This window comes from Oncorhynchus mykiss, chromosome 12, assembly GCF_057628025.1.
Source record: "Oncorhynchus mykiss isolate SJ-2025 chromosome 12, ASM5762802v1, whole genome shotgun sequence".
NCBI classification, from domain to species: domain Eukaryota; kingdom Metazoa; phylum Chordata; class Actinopteri; order Salmoniformes; family Salmonidae; genus Oncorhynchus; species Oncorhynchus mykiss.
In genome coordinates this window covers 21167504-21190278 of record NC_143033.1, presented here as the reverse complement: position 1 = coordinate 21190278, position 22775 = coordinate 21167504, and the positions used below count along the sequence as shown (strand labels likewise).

At 48.3% G+C, this 22775-nt stretch overlaps 2 protein-coding genes across 7 annotated transcripts in view; both read left to right on the top strand.

The window, feature by feature from the left end:
• Window positions 1–8674, top strand: part of LOC110537156 (PDZ and LIM domain protein 5) — a 112455-nt gene extending 103781 nt beyond the window's left edge. For all 6 annotated transcript variants that reach the window (XM_036937167.2, XM_036937166.2, XM_036937165.2 and 3 more), the window contains 5 exons: window positions 1382–1577; window positions 1921–2101; window positions 3477–3597; window positions 3695–3810; window positions 7146–8674. In XM_036937167.2, the coding sequence (XP_036793062.1) occupies window positions 1382–1577; window positions 1921–2101; window positions 3477–3597; window positions 3695–3810; window positions 7146–7229 (698 nt within the window). In that variant the 3' untranslated portion in view covers window positions 7230–8674. The remainder of the gene's footprint in view (window positions 1–1381; window positions 1578–1920; window positions 2102–3476; window positions 3598–3694; window positions 3811–7145) is intronic.
• Window positions 8675–9191: 517 nt separating this feature from the next.
• The window catches only part of LOC110536815 (bone morphogenetic protein receptor type-1B), a 115996-nt gene continuing 102412 nt past the window's right edge, over window positions 9192–22775 (top strand). The window contains exons 1-2 of the mRNA XM_036937169.2: window positions 9192–9409; window positions 14643–14712. The gene's annotated coding sequence lies outside the window, so the exon portion shown is untranslated. The remainder of the gene's footprint in view (window positions 9410–14642; window positions 14713–22775) is intronic.

The window sequence follows — 22775 nt, the reverse complement described above, 5'->3', positions numbered from 1 at the left end:
TCCCCCGTCTCTCTCTCTCTCTGGCTCCCCCGTCTCTCTCTCTCTGGCTCCCCCGTCTCGCTCTCTCTGGCTCCCCCGTCTCTCTCTCTCTGGCTTCCCTGTCTCTCTCTCTCTGGCTCTCCCGTCTCTCCCGTCTCTCTCTCTCTCCCGGCTCCCCCGTCTCTCTCTCTCTCTGGCTCCCCCGTCTCTCTCTCTCTCTCTGGCTCCCCTGTCTCTCTCTCTCTGGCTCCCCCGTCTCTCTCTCTCTGGCTCCCCCGTCTCTCTCTCTCTGGCTCCCCCGTCTCTCTCTCTCTGGCTTCCCTGTCTCTCTCTCTCTGTCTCTCCCGTCTCTCCCGTCTCTCTCTCTCTCGCTGGCTCTCCCGTCTCTCTCTCGCTGGCTCGCCCGTCTCTCTCTCGCTGGCTCTCCCGTCTCTCTCTCTCTGGCTCCCCCGTCTCTCTCTCTCTGGCTCCCCCATCTCTCTCTCTCTCTCTGGCTCCCCCGTCTCTCTCTCTCTCTGGCTCCCCCGTCTCTCTCTCTCTGGCTCTCCCGTCTCTCTCTCTCTGGCTCCCCCGTCTCTCTCTCTCTCTCTGGCTTCCCCGTCTCTCTCTGGCTCCCCCGTCTCTCTCTCTCTTCCTCTATCTCTCTCATCCACCCCCATGGATGTCCTCTCCTCTCCGCTCTTCTCCCTTCTCTGCCAGTCCCCAGTCATGTTTATTCAGCTCGTTTGCTCTCCACTATGAGAAAATCGAGGGGGCACTTGCTCTCTGACCCCCCAGTCCACCGCTCTTTGATTGGGTTCTCCTTTTCAATAGAGTCTCTATCCCCCTCCACCCCTCACCCCATCCCCCTCTGAGGGAAGACATCTTTGATCTCAGCCTGGATGTCGCTATGCAGCCAGAGAGAGAGGAGAGAGGGAAGAATGGAGAGAAGGGGAGAATAGTCTCTTCTTCGCCACTCTGCGTTCTGAGGGGCTTGGGGGCATTTTGTCAGATGTCTCTTCTGGCTATGGTAATGTTGTTTCTTCACCCCGGTGGGGAAGATTGATCCATTGTTTGGGCGGTGTGGAGTGGATCTGCCCGACACAGCTGGCCCATGCTAAAGACAGGGAGGTCACAGCTAGATCTAATATATTCTGGCAGCAAGCAGCATACTCATTCATACCTGATCACACCTGCCCACCACTCCTAAGCTAAGATGTCTTTAGGTTTAGCTAGCAATGCACACACCCATGTAAATACAGCTACTGTACTGCTCTGCCTGTCTGCAGTACGTTGTTAGTGTTGTGATTACCTGACACAGCAGTTTGTCAATGTTTATTATATAGCTCAAATGAATGGGATATTTTGTTTATCTCTGTATGGTGTGATTGAAACAACTGTGGTGTATTTACTGTTGCTTTAGGTTTCTCTAAGGGTGGCGCTGCGCCCTCTTTTGGGAGGGTCAGCAACACTGCACCAGTACCCACAGTACCCAAAGTTTCTGACCGCCCTGCCCCCCAGGCGCACCCTAAGGACCAGAACTCCCTGGTACAGCGGGCCGAACACATCGCAGCGGGAACACGCACCCCCATGTGTGGCCACTGTGACAAGGTCATCAGGTCAGTACCAACAGTCAGTATGGGAAGCCATGTGTGGCCACTGTGACAAGGTCATCAGGTCAGTACCAACAGTCAATATGGGAAGCCATGTGTGGCCACTGTGACAAGGTCATCAGGTCAGTACCAACAGTCAGTATGGGAAGCCATGTGTGGTCAAAAGTAGTGCACTATATTAGAATTTTGGACACAGCCTAATCCTAAGGGTGTACGTCTGATTAGTTTAGTCCCTTTCAAATACATCTGACATTGATAAAGTGGTGTTTAAAATTAATTTGACCAAAACAAGTCAACCTCTCTTTTTGCCTTGTTACCCTGACCTCTGACCACCTCCTATCTTCCACAGAGGTCCTTTCCTGGTGGCCATGGGCATGTCCTGGCACCCTGAGGAGTTTAACTGTTCCCACTGCCACATGTCTCTGGTGGAGTCTGGCTTCGTGGAGGAGAGGGGAACAGTGTACTGTGCTCACTGCTATGAGAAGTTCTTTGCCCCTACCTGCACCAGCTGCCAGCAGAAGGTCCTGGGGGTGAGTGACATACTTTAGGAGACAGTATAGTATCTTTGCCCCTACCTGCACCAGCTGCCAGCAGAAGGTCCTGGGGGTGAGTGACATACTTTAGGAGACAGTATAGTATCTTTGCCCCTACCTGCACCAGCTGCCAGCAGAAGGTCCTGGGGGTGAGTGACATACTTTAGGAGACAGTATAGTATCTTTGCCCCTACCTGCACCAGCTGCCAGCAGAAGGTCCTGGGGGTGAGTGACATACTTTAGGAGACAGTATAGTATCTTTGCCCCTACCTGTACCAGCTGCCAGCAGAAGGTCCTGGGGGTGAGTGACATACTTTAGGAGACAGTATAGTATCTTTGCCCCTACCTGTACCAGCTGCCAGCAGAAGGTCCTGGGGGTGAGTGACATACTTTAGGAGACAGTATAGTATCTTTGCCCCTACCTGTACCAGCTGCCAGCAGAAGGTCCTGGGGGTGAGTGACATACTTTAGGAGACAGTATAGTATCTTTGCCCCTACCTGCACCAGCTGCCAGCAGAAGGTCCTGGGGGTGAGTGACATACTTTAGGAGACAGTATAGTATCTTTGCCCCTACCTGCACCAGCTGCCAGCAGAACGTCCTGGGGGTGAGTGACATACTTTAAGAGACAGTATAGTATCTTTGCCCCTACCTGTACCAGCTGCCAGCAGAAGGTCCTGGGGGTGAGTGACATACTTTAGGAGACAGTATAGTATCTTTGCCCCTACCTGCACCAGCTGCCAGCAGAAGGTCCTGGGGGTGAGTGACATACTTTAGGAGACAGTATAGTATCTTTGCCCCTACCTGTACCAGCTGCCAGCAGAAGGTCCTGGGGGTGAGTGACATACTTTAGGAGACAGTATAGTATCTTTGCCCCTACCTGTACCAGCTGCCAACAGAAGGTCCTGGGGGTGAGTGACATACTTTAGGAGACAGTATAGTATCTTTGCCCCTACCTGTACCAGCTGCCAGCAGAAGGTCCTGGGGGTGAGTGACATACTTTAGGAGACAGTATAGTATCTTTGCCCCTACCTGCACCAGCTGCCAGCAGAAGGTCCTGGGGGTGAGTGACATACTTTAGGAGACAGTATAGTATCTTTGCCCCTACCTGTACCAGCTGCCAACAGAAGGTCCTGGGGGTGAGTGACATACTTTAGGAGACAGTATAGTATCTTTGCCCCTACCTGTACCAGCTGCCAGCAGAAGGTACTGGGGGTGAGTGACATACTTTAGGAGACAGTATAGTATCTTGGTTTGTCCACCTTGCTCAACTATCTTAGCTTCCTCTTCTAATGCACAGACACATATTGAAATCAAGTTATGGCATTATGACAGTAATATAATTCCCTATAATCCCTTGTATTTTTAATACAGGAAGTCATCAATGCCCTGAAGCAGACATGGCATGTGTACTGCTTCCTGTGTGCGTCCTGCCAGCAGCCAATCGGAAACAACACCTTCCACCTGGAGGACGGGCTGCCATACTGTGAAAGAGGTGAGAGGTCACAGCAAGCAAGGTCTTAGGGAATGAACGGCACTGTGAAATAATTTGCGTCATGAAAGTAACATTATACTGACCCTCTCCCATTCAGACTACTATCAACTCTTTGGTACCAGTTGCCATGGTTGCGACTTTCCCATCGAGGCAGGAGACAAGTTTCTGGAGGCGTTGGGATTCACCTGGCATGATACCTGCTTCGTGTGTGCAGTAAGTCAGCCTCCCATGGAGTGAGAGAGGGGGGCATGGAGAGAGAGGGGGGGCATGGAGAGAGAGAGGGGGGCATGGAGAGAGAGAGGGATGCATGGAGAGAGAGAGAGAGATAGAGAGAGAGAGGGAGGCATGGAGAGAGAGAGGGGGGCATGGAGAGAGGCATGGAGAGAGAGAGAGAGAGAGAGAGAGAGAGGGAGGCATGGAGAGAGAGAGGGGGGCATGGAGAGAGAGAGAGGGGCATGGAGAGAGAGAGGGGGCATGGAGAGAGAGAGAGAGAGGGAGGCATGGAGAGAGAGAGAGGGGGGCATGGAGAGAGAGAGAAGGGGGCATGGAGAGAGAGAGAGAGGGGCATGGAGAGAGAGAGGGGGAGGCATGGAAAGAGAGAGGGGGCATGGAGAGAGAGAGGGGGGCATGGAGAGAGAGATGGGGGCATGGAGAGAGAGAGAGAGAGAGAGAGGGGTATAGAGAGAGATATGGAGAGAGAGAGAGGGGGGGCATGGAGAGAGAGGGGGGCATGGAGAGAGAGAGGGATGCATGGAGAGAGAGAGAGAGAGAGAGAGAGGGGGGCATGGAGAGAGAGAGAGAGAGAGAGAGAGGGGCATGGAGAGAGAGGGGGGCATGGAGAGAGAGAGAGAGAGAGGGGGGCATGGAGAGAGAGGGGGGCATGGAAAGAGAGAGGGGGCATGGAGAGAGAGAGGGGGGCATGGAGAGAGAGATGAGGCATGGAGAGAGAGAGGGGGCATGGAGAGAGAGAGAGAGAGAGGGGGGCATGGAAAGAGAGAGGGGGCATGGAAAGAGAGAGGGTGCATGGAGAGAGAGAGGGGGGCATGGAGAGAGAGATGAGGCATGGAGAGAGAGACGGGGCATGGAAAGAGAGAGGGGGCATGGAGAGAGAGATGGGGGCATGGAGAGAGAGAGAGAGAGGGAGGCATGGAGAGAGAGAGAGGGGCATGGAAAGAGAGAGGGGGCATGGAGAGAGAGATGGGGGCATGGAGAGAGAGAGAAAGAAAGGGGCATGGAGAGAGAGAAAGAAAGGGGCATGGAGAGAGAGAGAGAGGGGGGCATGGAGAGAGAGAGAGAGGGGGGCATGGAGAGAGAGAGAGAGGGGGGCATGGAGAGAGAGGGGGGGCATGGAGAGAGAGAGGGATGAATGGAGAGAGAGAGGGATGCATGGAGAGAGAGAGGGATGCATGGAGAGAGAGAGAGGGGGGGCATGGAGAGAGAGGGGGGCATGGAGAGAGAGAGACGGGCATGGAGAGAGAGGGGGGCATGGAGAGAGGGATGCATGGAGAGAGAGATGGGGCATGGAGAGAGAGAGGGGGCATGGAGAGAGAGATGGGGGCATGGAGAGAGAGAGAGAGAGGGAGGCATGGAGAGAGAGAGAGGGGCATGGAAAGAGAGAGGGGGCATGGAGAGAGAGATGGGGGCATGGAGAGAGAGAGAAAGAAAGGGGCATGGAGAGAGAGAAAGAAAGGGGCATGGAGAGAGAGAGAGAGGGGGGCATGGAGAGAGAGAGAGAGGGGGGCATGGAGAGAGAGAGAGAGGGGGGCATGGAGAGAGAGGGGGGGCATGGAGAGAGAGAGGGATGAATGGAGAGAGAGAGGGATGCATGGAGAGAGAGAGGGATGCATGGAGAGAGAGAGAGGGGGGGCATGGAGAGAGAGGGGGGCATGGAGAGAGAGAGACGGGCATGGAGAGAGAGGGGGGCATGGAGAGAGGGATGCATGGAGAGAGAGATGGGGCATGGAGAGAGAGAGGGGGCATGGAGAGAGAGATGGGGGCATCATGGAGAGAGAGATTGGGGCATCATGGAGAGAGAGAGAGAGGGGGGCATGGAGAGAGAGGGGGGCATGGAGAGAGAGAGGGATGCATGGAGAGAGAGAGGGATGCATGGAGAGAGAGGGATGCATGGAGAGAGAGAGGGATGCATGGAGAGAGAGAGAGAGAGAGAGAGAGAGAGGGGGCATGGAGAGAGAGAGGGGGGCATGGAGAGAGAGGGGGGGCATGGAGAGAGAGAGGGATGCATGGAGAGAGAGAGGGGGGCATGGAGAGAGAGCGAGAGAGATAGAGGGGAATTGAGAGAGAGAGGGGGGGATGGAAAGAGAGAGGGAGGCATGGAGAGAGAGAGGGGGGGAATGGAAAGAGAGGGGGGGCATGGAGAGAGAGAGGGGGGCATGGAGAGAGAGAGAGAGGGGCATGGAGAGAGAGAGGGGGCATGGAGAGAGAGAGGGAGGTATGGAGAGAGAGGGGGGCATGGAGAGAGAGGGGGGGCATGGAAAGAGAGGGGGGCATGGAGAGAGAGAGGGGGCATGTAGAGAGAGAGGGGTCATGGAGAGAGAGAGAGGGCATGGAGAGAGAGAGGCAGGCATGGAGAGAGAGAGGCATGCATGGAGAGAGAGAGGGGGGCATGGAGAGAGAGGGGGCATGGAGAGAGAGGGGGCATGGAGAGAGAGGGGGCATGGAGAGTGAGAGGCAGGCATGGAGAGAGAGAGAGAGAGAGAGAGAGAGAGAGAGAGAGGCAGGCATGGAGAGAGAGAGGGGGGCATGGAGAGAGAGAGAGGGCATGGAGAGAGAGAAAGGGCATGGAGAGAGAGAGGCAGGCATGGAGAGAGAGAGGGGGCATGGAGAGAGAGAGGGGGGCATGGAGAGAGAGGGGGGGCATGGAGAGAGAGATGGGGCATGGAGAGAGAGGGGGCATGGAGAGAGAGAGAGAGAGAGAGAGAGAAAGAGAGAGAGAGGGGGCATGGAGAGAGAGAGGGGGCATGGAGAGAGAGAGGGGGCATGGAGAGAGAGACGGGGGCATGGAGAGAGAGAGGGGGCATGGAGAGAGAGAGGGGGGCATGGAGAGAGAGAGGGGGGCATGGAGAGAGAGGGGGGGCATGGAGAGAGAAATGGGGCATGGAGAGAGAGAGGGGGCATGGAAAGAGAGAGGGGGCATGGAGAGAGAGATGGGTTCATCATGGAGAGAGAGGGGGCATGGAGAGAGAGGGGGGGCATGGAGAGAGAGAGGGGGCATGGAAAGAGAGAGGGGGCATGGAGAGAGAGAGGGGGCATGGAGAGAGAGAGGGGGGCATGGAGAGAGAGAGGGGGGCATGGAGAGAGAGAGAGAGAGAGAGGCAGGCATGGAGAGAGAGAGGGGGGGCATAGAGAGAGAGGGGGGCATGGAGAGAGAGGGGGGCATGGAGAGAGAGAGGGGGGCATGGAGAGAGAGAGGGGGGGCATGGAGAGAGAGAGGGGGGCATGGAGAGAGAGAGGGGGGCATGGAGAGAGTAGGGGAGTACATTGAAGGGTTGTAGCACTGACACTACTGTACTCTGTCTGTCTTTTTCCAGGTCTGCAACACCAGTTTGGAGGGCCAAGCCTTCTTCTCTAAAAAGGACAAGGCTCTGTGCAAGAAACACGCCAATACAGTCTAGATCTGACCCACCATCAGGAGTGAAGAACAGAGTTGTTGATATTTTTGGTAGTTTTAAAATATTGATTTACCTGATTATGACTTTTATTAACATATGTTTGGTTATAGGGAGTTAAGCTTTATTTCATATTCTCTGATGTATGTGTGTGTGTGTGTGTGTGTGTGTGTGTGTGTGTGTGTGTGTGTGTGTGTGTGTGTGTGTGTGTGTGTGTGTGTGTGTGTGTGTCTGTGTGTGTGTGTGTGTGTTTTTTGTGTGAGTGTGTGTGTGTGTGAGTTTTTTGTGTGAGTGTGTGTGTGTATGTCTGTGTGTGTTGTTTACCATTCACTGCTTGTGCCATATAAAAGGGGAAAATATTTTGCTAAAATGAAGGTATGAAAAAGTACCTAGTGTATTTTCTACCGAGATTCATTAGATATTTGAAGATTTGTTGAAGTCAGACAAAGTGCATGATGGGAGAAAGTATGTTGACATGAAGGGAGGTATGATTTTTCATGAAATATCTGATTGAAATGTTCTTTACATACAGTACAAGAATATCCTGTAGTTAGGTGAACACGTAAGGTAGTGATAATCAAGTAACAGCCCGGGGCCATATCTGGCTCATCATGACAGTTGCTACTTGAGTATCACTACCTTACGTGTTCACCTAACTACAGGATATTCTTGAAGCCCTCAACATGAATTTATTTCATAAATGAAAATCCACTACATATGATACCTTAGCATGTATGTAGTTAGTCTAATTAAAGTCTTATTTTAGTATATAATGGGGACCTTATCAAATTAACATTAATCAGTGGATATATTCAAATCAATTATCACCTTATTGAAAAATAATGTGTTGTTGAAACAACTAGGCCCCCCCCCCCCCTCTCCACTCATCTGTCTCTGTCTGTCTCTCTCTCTGCTGGTCTGTTTGAATCTGTAGACAGATCTGTATTTATCCTGGTAGTATATTTATTGGGGCTGGAGGGACGTAGGAATGTACTGTGTTTTGGGCTTTCTAGGGTCAGTTGCACATAGAGTGGTTTACTGACAAAGTCAGACGGTCAGGACAGACAGCTGTTATTTTATTAGCAGTAGGGGTTTTCTGAGTTTATTGTTGTATTGATTTTTCAAAGTATTTTTATGGATTACATTTCCATACATTTTTAACCTAAACTTAGACACCATTTTGCTTTTGCTGCCACTGATGAATGCTTGCCTGTGTGGTGTTTATTGGTGTAATTCATTCCATTACCAATCGTATTTTCCACGATGTTACTCATCCAAACTACAGAATAAAAAATGTTACCATTTTTCTCTACATCTCTACAATGTCAGTGTTATTGTGATTTGTATTAGACCTTTGTGGGAAGAACACCATTTTATTGAGAAATACAGTACATTAATCCAAGTGTATTGGTCTTCTATTTGTAAAAAATAAAACTACAATTTCATATAAAGTCTTTGAAAGTAGTAAGGATTCAGTCATGTGTGTTTTTATGTTTATGTTTATGGTTTCATTGTTTGTCATAGTGTCACTATAGAGATCCCAGATCAAAACGTCTAAATATGACTGGTTGATTCCATTAATACCCCATATGTAGATGATGAAGCTCAAAACGTTTGTACAGCTTTAAAGCCAATTTATATTATGATTGGTGTTCAATAAACCAACCTTTCTTTGCTACACAGACATGATGCAGCAATGTAACAATATTGTTCAGTGTCAGATGAGTCCCCTCACACGGTCACCTAGACGATCTCCAAGGAAACGGGAGGTCACATTTCTCTCAGGTGTCCTGTCTTGCCTCAAATGAATGATGACATTATGACACTACAAAAGTGCAGACTAGAATGTACCTTTTGAATAAACAATGCCTGAAAAAAAAGTTATAGGGGAAAATGTCAAGTGGTTGCATATTATGCAATAAAGATTTCCATCCGTAGATAAAGTGAAACGAAAGGGACACTTAGAGCAGCGGGGGACCAAACTGTACTTCTCCAAGACGTCGGAGGTGGGAGCCCAACACCCGGCGGCGAAAACGTAGCCAATGTTATGCAGAGCCCGGTCACTTGGAGAAGTTAAAAATCGACACAACACAAACGTAGTAAAACGAAGAAGCCTAGACGAAATTCTCTAAATAATTGTGACCAAACCATCATATCGGAATCCTTCTATTCTACGCGAGGAAAAGGTAAATTTGTTTAGAAAACCAGGTGTTTTCATAGCAAGCGCGAAGTTTTAGCTGGCATCAATTCTGTTCGCTAGCTTGTATCCTCACTTCTGTCAGAATGTAAAAGTGTTGGTATTGTGTGTTTAGTTTGCGTGTCATGTAATTCAGTCATGACACACAGGTTTTTGACGGCTGTGATGAATTAAATTAGCATCCCTGAACTATCACCAACCGACTCTGATTCGCCTGCTTCCTCTGCTCTGGTTCCGAGGTTTCAGGAGCTGGCGGTGATGTTTATCAGCATTTAGCAATTATCGCCACACAATAAATCTCCAAATGCCACTTTAGATCAAGTGATTTACTGTAGGCTAAAGCCCTAGAAAATACACCTCAAACGAGAAATACTTCTCAAATAGCCTAAGATTATAGTTTAATATTTGGATACATTTGCAAAAGGCTACTTTTACAAAACCGTAAGACTTTTGATCAACTCTGATTTTCAATATTATGAGAGTAATCATAGAAAATTCTGCTTTATAATGGTTCCTCTTGATGATACAAGGAATGTTACCAATTATAACTAGAGGGGTATGAGTGTTTTTGGTGTACCTGTGAAGTATTGTTTACTGTCAATTAATATAGTCCCAGTATGACCTTACACCCCTTGCTAGCTATCTCATTGAAAGTGTCTCTAAATAATGAACTATGTGTGATGTTGAAGTACAGCCTCTGGCAGAGTCCTGGATTGATACTGCTCATTATTTTAGATTTATTAGGATCCCCATTAACCAAGCTGCTGAAGACGTACAGTCTTCTCAGCGCCTGGGGGGAGATATACTGTAGTATACTCACACATTAAGACGGAGTGGACCTGGGTTCAGTACAAGAGATTGGCCTACTGTACTGTTCTATCACACTGGGTACATGTGTGTAAATATGTGTGTCTCTCTGGTCTAGTGGAGTTCTGCGATAGACTGGTGAACAGAACAAAGCATTGTGGCGTGGCATGACTGTATTTAAATGGGGTTTCAGTCCAATCAAATATTACCCTTGACCCCATGCCACTATACACCAGTCGATGGGGTCTCAAGTCAACAGCCCCACGGCCATTGCAGTGGACCACCAAAAACATCACTGGCCTCCAGCTCATGAAGTTAGGCCAGGCCAGAACCCCAAAAGCAACCATCCATGCACAGCCTTAAATTTTATACTAGTCTTCATCTTGGAGACGGATGTTGTGTCAAATGGGACCTTATTCCCTATGTAGTGCACTACTTTTGACCAAGTCTCATAAGGGTCTGGTCAAAAGTAGTATAATATATAGGGGGTGCCATTTAGGATATAACATGCAGTCCTATTCAATACAGAGAGGATCATTGATGGAAGCCTGAGTGAGTGGTCTAGAATAAACCACACAGTGATCTCACTACCACCCAGGATTGGCAGCAGCACCACAGACACACCAACACCATAGCCTACAGGGATGTGGAGGGAGGCTGGAGGGTGGTTGGCAGGCCTGTGTTTTTGTGACCTACCACAGACTGAGGCTGGGAGTGTTTCACTGTTGGGGTCTGTGTGTTTCTGGCGTCGGAGTGTGTGTCTTAGTGTGTAACTTACCCACGTGGTGGTCTTGGGAGGTCTTGTTATGGTAGTTGTGCCGGTGTGAAAACGACTGTGTGATACAGGCCTGGCCACATGGGCAGTCTGGTAATAACCAGGATGTTGAAAATGAGATGCATTGATATTGGGAGGAGAGATGATGACAATGCACCTGCCAGGTATCTGTTGAACAAAACATTTGGTTTGTCACTGTGAATGATTGTCGTCTCCCATATGCCTCAAGGTCGTCTCCCTTGTGGCTACCGAGTGGGGCAGCGCACAATTGGCCCAGCGTCGTCCGGGTTTGGCTGGTGTAGGCCGTCATTGTAAATACGAATTTGTTCTTAACTGACTTGCCTTGTTAAATAAAACAGATATTAAAAATGTGATCAATAAATAACCTACTAGATGTTGAAGACACACCAGTCCTGTGATTATGGAAGACTGCAGGGTCTGTGTTTCACAAGTGAGATAATATGTAAAATAATGTTTGACAGATTTCCAGGTATATGCCGGTTACTCCTATTTCCTTTGAGTTAAAAACCTAAACCTATGGACTCCCCTATAGAGAGACACACACCGGGTAGTCATGGGTCTGGATCTAGGTCTGTCCGCAGGGCTAAGTTTAGCAAGCTGCGACCCCTCTCACCCCGACTTCCTCCCTTATAATTACAGGAAGTGAGCTCAGCCAATCAAAGAATAGTTCCTGGGCGCATATTAACAAGCTGCCAGTATTTGGGAAGAGGGGGGAAGGTTTTCCTCTTAGAGAATGTTTGAGAGATATTGAGAAAGTGTTGAAGAGGGTGGGACTGTCTGGTATCAATCTCAGGACAAATGAAATTAGCACTATCAGGTTATTGAGGGATATCTTTGTTCATCCCTTATACTTTATAAATATCTTCAGGAGGATTTGAACCCAGACAATCACATGTGAGTGAATGTGAATGTGTCTTGTTACAATGTTGGTTGGAGACAGAGGTCCAGACAGGGACCATAGAGTCCTCAGGGGTGTCAAATTCATTCCACGAGGGCTGAGTGTCTGTGAGTTTTTCTTTTTTTCTTTCAATTAAGACCTGTAGACAACCAGGTGAGGGAGTTTATTTATTAATTAGTGACCTTGATTCATCAGTCAAGTACAAGGGTGGAGCGAAAACCCACAGACACGCGACCCTCCGTGGAATGACTTTGGAACGTGCCCTAGCGCAACCAGTTTCATCTGCGGGAACATTTTTGTGAGTCGATGGTCGGGGGACCAAAACATAATAACTGATGAATTTGTACACTGCAAATTGACCACATCCAAAAAGAGATGGTATTTGAAATGAACAATATTTTCATACCTTGATTACATTGAGACACGATCACATAAGTCTCTTCTTTTAGTACTGGGAATACATGAACTGATTCCTGGGAACTGATTCCTGGGAACAGATTCCTGGGAACAGATTCCTGGGAACAGATTCCTGGGAACAGATTCCTGGGAACAGATTCCTGGGAACAGATTCCTGGGAACAGATTCCTGGGAACAAATTCCTGTGGATTTTACAGTCTTGTAGGCCGCCTGTTGCCGACCCCTGCCCTAGCAGCCTGTGCTTCTATGTCTCAGGGGCTTGACAGAGGAGAGGACAACAGAAGGAGAACGGAGGATATCAGCCCTCTTTCAATGGCTTTACCAGCCACAAATGCTAGAACATTCTCTATTCCCCTTTGTTCCTTCTCTCCCTGCTCTTGATGACTGTGGGAGTAGATTTAAGCACAGAGGCGTCTGATATAGCATGAGTACACACACACACACACACACACTTCCGAGCTCAAGAGCATTTGATATCAATGCTTTACACAGGTATGGCTTTTCCATCAATCATCTAATCCCTTTGCTTTCTTTCTGCCAATACTACATTACTACTAGTTCATTCCACACCCGGACACTCTGTAGTTACCATGCACACCCGGACACTCTGTAGTTACCATGCACACCCGGACACTCTGTAGTTACCATGCACACCCGGACACTCTGTAGTTACCATGCACACCCGGACACTCTGTAGTTACCATGCACACCCGGACACTCTGTAGTTATCATGCACACCCGGACACTCTGTAGTTATCATGCACACCCGGACACTCTGTAGTTATCATGCACACCCGGACACTCTGTAGTTACCATGCACACCCGGACACTCTGTAGTTACCATGCACACCCGGGACACTCTGTAGTTACCATGCACACCCGGGACACTCTGTAGTTACCATGCACACCCGGATACTCTGTAGTTATCATACACACCCGGGACACTCTGTAGTTATCATACACACCCGGGACACTCTGTAGTTATCATGCACACCCGGACACTCTGTAGTTATCATGCACACCCAGACACTCTGTTGTTACCATGCACACCCAGACACTCTGTAGTTACCATGCACACCCAGACACTATGTAGTTACCATGCACACCCAGACACTCTGTAGTTACCATGCACACCCAGACACTATGTAGTTATCATGCACACCCAGACACTCTGTAGTTATCATGCACACCCGGGACACTCTGTAGTTACCATGCACACCCAGACACTCTGTAGTTATCATGCACACCCAGACACTCTGTAGTTACCATGCATACCCGGACACTCTGAAGGAAAAACAACATTTTCCCCTGGAAAACAATGGTCATGACACATCACAGACCCAGGGATGCAGTTCTCTGCTTGTCTGCTCCAGACATTCTCATCCCTCAGGTGGACTAGGATACATTTTCAGGACATAAGTAAGAGGAGCCATGGAGAAGATAGATTATGTTGCCTTGGTGGTTCCTACTGTCATTCTTCATATTAACAGAGTTCTGGGTTTCAACATTGGGACAAGGAGGACATACTTGCCCTTCTCCTATGAGAGAACCCTCAGGTTTAGAACACTAGAAACAGTCACTTATTTAGGCCTACAGTCTCCATGGTCCAATAATATTTCCTCTCAGATTCCTGGAAGTGTTGAAATATTATTCATATATGGATATAGATTAAAGCTTGTTGTTATGAGTTCATCCATTGCAGTATTCCTCCTGAGATTCTCCTGAGGGGAAATCACATGGTCTGTGAAGTGTGCACCTCTGGTTCAGATCAGCACTGGGGCAGAAGAGTTGGAGGAAGAAGAAGAGGAGCAAGAGGCCTCATCTTGTTCCACTTTCTAGTAATCCTATAGGTTCCAGTTGGTCTTTGATAATTACTGATAATCCTCCCAACCCCCCCAACCAACTCCTCAACCAAAGTCACTGTGAAGATCTTCATAACTTTCTCTCTGTCTCTCTGTCTCTCTCTCTCTCTCTCTCTCGTGTCTGATGAAGGGAGGAGGGAAGGAGCAGGAATGACTTCAAGCTCCTAGCTGCGTGCTCTTTGCCTGGAAGGTCTATAACCGTGTGAGAGAAATTGAGCATCCTGTTATTAGGAGGAGAAACAGGGGGATAGACGGGGAGAAGACAAAGGAGGAGGGGAGAGACATGGAGAGAGAGAGTAGTAGTTGAATGTTGGCTTGAGGCATTGGTTGAAATCCCAGGTGGGGAATTGCCTTGAGCCTGGCTGAAATTCAGTCTGAATCACATCTGGCAAATACCATTAATTGGAAAAGCGTTTTTATGAACTATCCCTTTCTCTTTCAGGAGAAAACAGCAGCTGTGACTTTGGATGGCAATAATGACAGACCATTGTTTAACCCCTCGTTGTTGGATGGTGAGTCTGCTTTCTATTTTTACTTCTTCTTTATTGTTTAAATGGAAGATGAGTTTCCTGTCCTTGTCTCTTATTGGATTTCTGATCTGGTGTTTGGGTGGTTCTGGTGTTTGGCTGGTGGTGGTGCTGATGTTTTGGTGGTGCTGATGTTTTGGTGGTGCTGGTGTTTTGGTGGTGCTGGTGTTTTGGTGGTGCTGGTGTTTTGGTGGTGCTGGTGTTTGGATGGTTTGGGTGGTGTTTGGGTGGTGCTGGTGGTGTTTGGGTGGTGCTGGTGGTGCTGGTGTTTGGGTGGTGCTGGTGGTGCTGGTGTTTGGATGGTGCTGGTGTTGGGTGGTGCTGGTGTTTGGTTTGGGTGGTGCTGGTGTTTGGGTGGTGCTGGTGTTTGGGTGGTGCTGGTGCTGGTGTTTGGATGGTGGTGGTGTTTGGGTGGTTTGGGTGGTGTTTGGATGGTGGTGCTGATATTTGGGTGGTGCTGGTGTTTGGATGGTGGTGGTGCTGGTGTTTGGGTGGTGCTGGTGTTTCGGTGGTGCTGGTAGCGTGTAGCGTTTGGGTGGTGCTGGTAGCGTGTAGCGTTTGGGTGGTGGTGGCGGTGGCGTGTAGTGTTTGGGTGGTGGTGGCGGCGTGTATCGTTTGGGTGGTGGTAGCGTGATGTGGCATGTAGCGTTTGGGTGGTGGTGTAGTGTTTGGGTTTGTAGAGAGCTCAATGATGGGTAGGTGGCAGTGAACCTCCAGAGCGACTAATTGACTAACTGCTGAGCACATCAATGAGGACGTTAGTGAATCCACAATGCAGCAAATAGAGTCAGCTCTGTGTAGGCTACACTGCAGAATCAGTCTGGAGTAGAGACACAGTAAGGCCGGCCAAGGGATGCTGACTGTGGCAAACAGCACATGGTCCACTATGTGTGTCTCTTACCTGGCTCTGAGACATGGATCCCTCAGACTCAGTGAGAGAGGAATGTGGGACGACACTGTGCCTGCTTACGGATTTTAAAGGGGATGTGGAGAGTTGAAAGTTTGACAATAGCTGTTAGCACTGACTAGGTGGAGTAACGTCACACTCTACAGGCATGGGACTAGGTGGAGTAGCATCTAAACTACACTCTACAGGCATGAGACTAGGTGGAGTAGCATCTAAACTACACTCTACAGGCATGGGACTAGGTGGAGTAACGTCTAAACTACTCTACAGGCATGGGACTAGGTGGAGTAGCATCTAAACTACTCTACAGGCATGGGACTAGGTGGAGTAACGTCTAAACTACTCTACAAGCATGTGACTAGGTGGAGTATTATCTAAACTACTCTACAGGCATGGGACTAGGTGGAGTAACATCTAAACTACTCTACAGGCATGGGACTAGGTGGAGTAGCATCTAAACTACTCTACAGGCATGGGACTAGGTGGAGTAACATCTAAACTACTCTACAGGCATGGGACTAGGTGGAGTAGCAGCTTAACTGCACCCATGGGACTGAGTGAACCTGAGTGAACAGCTGACCTGAGGGGACAGGTGAGACATAAGGGCTATTAGGGCATGTTGCAGAGTTGTCCCCTGTAGCTGATCTGAGGACAGTTCAACACTGATGGGATGTCATTGTAGGCAACTTTTCTCTGCTGCTGTCATTGTTACTCTGGCTCTCAGTTGGTGTCAAGCCTCGGCCTTTTAAACTGAAGTTGAATGGGGGTCTGTGAACAGAACGTGTGAAGGCCACATCATTAAGTGTGTTCATTCAATATATAAAACGATTTCAACACAATGGAGTGACTGTGTGTGTCTCTGACAAGGTCTCTTATACAGTATGTTCTCTCCCTCTCATTGATTTCTACACTGGGTCAGATAGTTGCTGCTGTAGAGTTTAATTAGCATTCCTTAACCCTTAAGAAATTAACTTGCCACTACAGGCATAAACAAAACAATGTGCTGACAAGGCTCTGACAGCACTCCAACAGTCAGGATCTGATCTGGAGTCAGTGAAGAGTCCCCTCCACAGAAGACGGTAGCTAGTTGTGTTGGTGAGAGTCTGTGGACTAGGACGTTGACCTGGTGTCAGGAAAAAGGAGAGGCCTGTAGTAGCATAGTTCTGGTTTAGATGGCTGGAGAATAACACTCTGTTAAAGAATGCCAAGAATCTGTGTGTTGAAGTTCACACTGTATCTCCATATGCGGCTGGATCCTGGCAAATAGGAGACAGCTGTGTCTGAGAGAGGGAATGTCAAAGTAGTCACATTGAGATGGATTTATTTGAATTGGGTGTGCGTCCTCTATATGGAAAAGATTACTGTATTGTACATGTAAGCACACACACACACACACACACACACACCAGACAGGTAGCAACCAGGATGTTGGTCTGTGTTTATACACTGTAACTCAGTGGGTTATTAATGCAGTGCAGGTCTATGGTAGGATGGCTGAGACCGACAGACCACCCTACATGATGACACCTGTTTGAAGTGCAATGGGAGATTCAACACGTAGCCCTGCTCTGTTGGCTTAATGGTCTACTTCTTCAGCTCTACTACTGTTCTGTTATTTCACTGTAGTAATTACATGGCATAAGGTCTTAGGATGCAAAGCTCAAGGAACATTTCTATCTTATCGCTTTACTCTCCTTTTTAACTCCCAAAACCCTCCCACCCTCATAACCACATAGATAACCACACCCTGGGGACAGAGGCTTTGTCCCCACTCTGAAAACACATCCATCATATGATGTTGGATGTCCTTTTGAAGAACCAATACAGTCTGAGTGTCTTTGTTCTAAATTCCTGTCTGTGTCTTGGTTCTGACAGCTGGTTCTGACAGCAAGGAGAGAGAGAAAAACAGATCATCTTTTTCTCTCCTGCTCACGTTATTCGTCTGCCCCTGTGTTTTTTTTCCATGGATACAGGGCAGGGGGCGATCTGAATCATACAGTACCTGGTCTTATCGTGGTTGTCTGCAGGGAAATGTGATGACATCAAAGCTTGGCATGCTGAGCCCCGTAACGTCCCAGTCCTATACTGTAGGACATCCAGGGAGAGGGCAGAGGGATGCCTTTACATACACTAGATGTTATCAGGATGTTTGCCCTCTCTCATGTCCCTGGCTACTCTGACCAATCTCATAATTACAGCCTGACTAACATCCTGGTCAACAAACAATACAGAATAAAACAGATGAAGCGAATATAATTTTTGTGTATATAACATAAACCGATACAGATTCTTGACATTATGGATGCAGTATCATGTACTGTATGCTTTGTGTTAATTAATGTTTGTGATGAGATCCTCATGGGAGTGTGTAATCAGTGGTGCGTTCTGGTGGCAGGCCGCGCCAAATTCAGCTTCTCTCTGGACTCTCAACAATGGCTCACAGTCAGTCAGTCAGTCAGTGTACTGACACTGAGCTATATTTAGAAATGGTAATGGAAAATGTACAGTCAGGCAGGTTCACTTTCAATCAGCCAATTAGAGGATTCATAGTGGAGTAACACATGGGAACACACACACACACAGGTTGCACAGGCAGCACAGTGGTGGATGCCTGGCAGGTTTTAGCACACATCACAGGATTAGAGAGCCAGCCAAAACAAATGACGTCATGCCTCGTGTGCGAAACATCCCAGGAGTGTCTTCTCTCTTACCTCTGTAACACCATCCCCACTCCCTGTCAAACCCAGGACACTCTCCTGATATCATTTTCTGGGGTATTAAATGTTAGACTCATTTCACCATTCGACTTTTACCTGTAGTGTAGTTTGTCTCTGTACAGCTGTTGGTCCTGTCTGTGTGCTGGACTTGTCTCTGCCTATAACTCTCCTATGAGGACAGCTCGTCATTAACAAGCCTTGGCCGAATACAAACCGTGTAGTTATTCCCTCCGCAAGGCAATCAAACAGGCAAAGTGTCAGTACAGAGACAAAGTGGAGTCGCAATTCAATGGCTCAGACAAGAGATGTATGTGGCAGGGTCTACAGACAATCACAAACTACAAAGGGAAAACCGGCCACGTTGAGGACACCAACGTCTTGCTTCCGGACAAGCTAAACACCTTTTTCGCCCGCTTTGAGGACAACACATTGCCACCGACACAGCCAGTTACCAAGGACTGTGGCTTTTATTCTCTGTGGCGTCCCTAGCCGTGTCCTCAGAGCATGCACAGACCAGCTGGCTGGGTGTTTACGGACATATGCTCTCCCTATCAATCAATCAAATGTATGTATGGATGTCACACCCAGCATAAAACCCCAATCAGCAAGCAATGCGGATGTAGAAGCACGGTGGCTAGGAAAAACTCCCTGGAAGGCAGCAACCTAGGAAGAAACCTAGAGAGGGACCAGGCTCTGAGGGGTGGTCCTCTACTGGCTGTGCCGGGTGGAGATTATAACAGTACATGGCCAAGATGTTCAAATATTCAGATGACCAGGGAGGGTCTAATAATAATAATCATGGTGATTGTAGAGGGTACAACAGGTCAGCAACTCAGGAGTAAATGTCAGTTGGCTTTTCATATCTGAGCAGTAGAGAGAGAGAGTCGAAAACGGCAGGTCTGGGACAGGTAGCACGTCCGGTGAACGGCTCAGGGTTCCATAGCCGCGGGCAGAAAAGTTGAAACTGGAGCAGCAGCATGACCAGGTGGACTGGGGACAGCAAGGAGTCATCAGGCCAGGTAGTCCTGAGGCGTGGTCCCAGGGCTCAGGTCCTCCGGAAGGAGAGGGAGAGAGAATTAGAGGGAGCATACTTAAATTCACACAGGACACCAGATAAGACAGGAGAAATACTCCAGATATAACAGACTGACCCTAGCCCCCCAGCACATAGACTATTGTTGCATAAAATCCCAGCCTGCTGTCCCCACATGCTTCATGATGTCCACCATTGTTCCAGTACCCAAGATAGCGAAGGTAACTGAACTAAATGACTATCGTAGCACTCACTTCTGTCATCATGAAGTGCTTTGAGAGACTAGTTAAGTTTCATATCACCTCTACATTACCTGACAGGCGTGTGCTCAGCCCCGAAAAGATCATCAAGGACAACAACCACCCGAGCCACTGCCTGGTCACCCCACTATCATCCAGAAGGCGAGGTCAGTGCAGGTGCATCAAAGCAGGGACCGAGAGACTGAAAAACAGCTTCTATCTCAAGGCCATCAGACTGTTAAATAGCCATCACTAGCACATTAGAGGCTGCTGCCCTATATACGTAGACTTGAAATCACTGGCCACTTTGGTACTAGTCACTTTTGTAATGTTTGCATTACTCATCTCATATGTATATACTGTATTCTATTCTGCTGTATTTTAGTCTATGCTGCTCAGACATTGCTCGTCTAAATATTTATATATTCTTAATTGACTTCCTTTACTTTAGATTTGTGTGTATTGTTAGATATTACTTGTCAGTCAATGCAGCAAATGCATGAATGTTTCTACTAATCTTCTGTCCATGTTTAAGAGTGGGCCTTCTCTCTCTCCTCTCTCTCTCTTTCTTTGTCTCAGTCGTTACTACTGGAGTCTCTCCCGCTTTCGCTCTGTGTTGACTACTGGAGTGAGTCTGGCTGATCTGATGAATACTGAGTGCTTAGGTAGACTATGGTGTGTATCCTGTTACATATGACTCAGTGTGTGTGGCAGAGAGTATCAGCTATTCTGCTGTAGCCTGGACCGTTATTACAGGTGTGTCAGGCCTAGATGCAGCTGTTGATTACTCAGACATGGCTACATGTAGTACCATGTGTGTCTACAGAAGGCTCACGTGTAAATGAGAACAAACTAGCTCAGCGGGTCTTACAGTTAGTTGATCTGTTAGAAAAGTAGTTGTATCTATTTTGAGTCGTTATGTCACTAATATGGTCACCTCTTCAAGAGCTGTTATCATTACCACACATAACTAGGGTGACTGCTGCTGTGATGGGATTCTCCCCAGCAGCAGAACAGTACGGCACCAATACCTTATCAATAGCACATATGTTCAGAGAACATACAACACTAATCTGATAACTTTTCTTTCTACTGCGTTTCTATAAAACAAGGAGGCTGGGCTGTGAGGAAGGGAAGGTTTTGAACAGCTGCTCTACTGCGCTCCTCTCCCTCCCTCCCTCTTTCCTCTCCTCTCTGCTCTTCTCCTCTCCCTTTCTCCTCTCCTCTCTCTTCTCCCCTCTCCCTCCACCTGTGTTATGAGGCTCCGGCTGCAGATCTGTGCTGCTGCAGTACAGTAGTCCTCTTGTACTTTCCTTAAAGATCAACTTCAATTAATGAGCATCTGTCAGCGCTGGGCCTGGGAGTCTCACTGGCAGGAAATTGGAGGATAAGCTGCTTTTGTTCCACAGCGCCAACATTTTGTGCTTTATTGGTTTCCTCATTCTTATTTGAACTGGGCACATGAACGAAAATACACACACACACTCTCATACACAATTCATAAATACACACACAGCCACAAATGCACACACAGATCTACCTTTAGATTTGACTGCAAACCAACGTCCATGACTCTCTGCGAGGTTTCTCAGTTGGAAGACAGTGTTCAGGATGGTGGGTGTTTTCTCTCTTTGAGGCTGGTGTTTGTTTTACTTTTTAAACAAACTCCTAAATGAAGTAGTACATGAGCTGGACTGGACAGCTCCTTGGGACCAGGTCTGGGTGAGGAGGAGAGACAGAGGGTAGTGGGCCAGGGCTGAGGTCCACAGAAAAAACTTCAGATGTAGAAATGAGTGGAACTCCCAGGGTTTTCAAAACAAGACCGGAGATTTCATTACACATACCTGGACAACTGAGAGCATGGAAAAAACACTTGTGCATGTGCGCACAAACACTCCCTGCACCCCTGAGCAGCCGCTGGGCTGGTCAGACTTAAAACCAGAGACATAATACAGATCATTTGAACCAAATGCAACAGTGAAAACTCCCTTTTTCCCTCTCTCTCTCCTGTCTCATGGCCAACACGTGTCCCCTTCAGAAAAGTGAAGCGCTCTACAGAAACATGGTCATCAATCATAGCCTGTAAGGAATCAGTCACTGCATACAGGGTTGGGTGGTGGAGAGTGGAAGCTCTGTGGTGTGCTGCCTACCACTCTGTGGGTTGGGTGGGTGGGCGCCGGGTGGTGGTGTTATTCTGGGCTTGGGGAAGGAGTACACTGGTGTGGTTGGTACCTTTTTTTAGGCCTGGTTCCATCATGTTTTGGGTGGGGCGGGCTGGGTTAAGGGATGACTGTTGGATCGGATGACCATGGTTCTCTTCAGGTCGAAACCCAGATAGACATTAAAACAAATGTAAAACTCTGACTTTATAATTATGTTAAAATCAAGACAACGCAGTCTTGTTGTACCCTCCGACAAGAACACCTGATTCAACTAGTCATCAAGCACTTGACTGGTTAAATCAGGTGTTTGTCCGAGGCTGCGACAATAATGCATACTGGAGACACTGCTGTAGATGGTCTGCCATTTCTTTGGATAGGGGACTAGGTCTGTGGGAATGTTTGCATCCTCAGCAGCCAGCCAGCAGTAACAAGATGTCTGCAGACTGCAAATGAGTCTTGAGCCAGATTAGACTAGACAGTCCTGGGGGATCGGATTTGAGATCAACCCTAAAATTGAACCTCCACTCTGTGGTCTTGAGGGAGGGGGTAGAGGGGGATCCTCTGGCAGACATAAATCTACTCAAAGCCCCCTGGATTCCTGCTTTGAGATTCTTCCCTGTCTGTGTAAACAGGTCTGGAATATCACCTTGTTTTGTGTGTGTTGACACACCATCAAATGTCTGTGTGGGGCATGTCCGCTTGAACACTGTTCCACAGGAACCTATTCCTATTCAGCCGACAGTCTTTTAAACTCATCGTGTGTGTGTGTGTGTGTGTGTGTGTGTGTGTAATACAGTTTTTCCTTAGGAAGCCTGTTCCCATTAAAGTCATACTCCTATTGTGGTCAAAGGTCCTAGAGACAAAGCAAGTTCTACTGCTCCGTTTGATATTCTAGTGAAGTAATCCAAGTCGAGTGACTCTCCACTGACCCATCTCCCCAGACGTAGGGTCACACCGCCAGCCCGGTGCGCCGTGGGTTCACCATCGTCT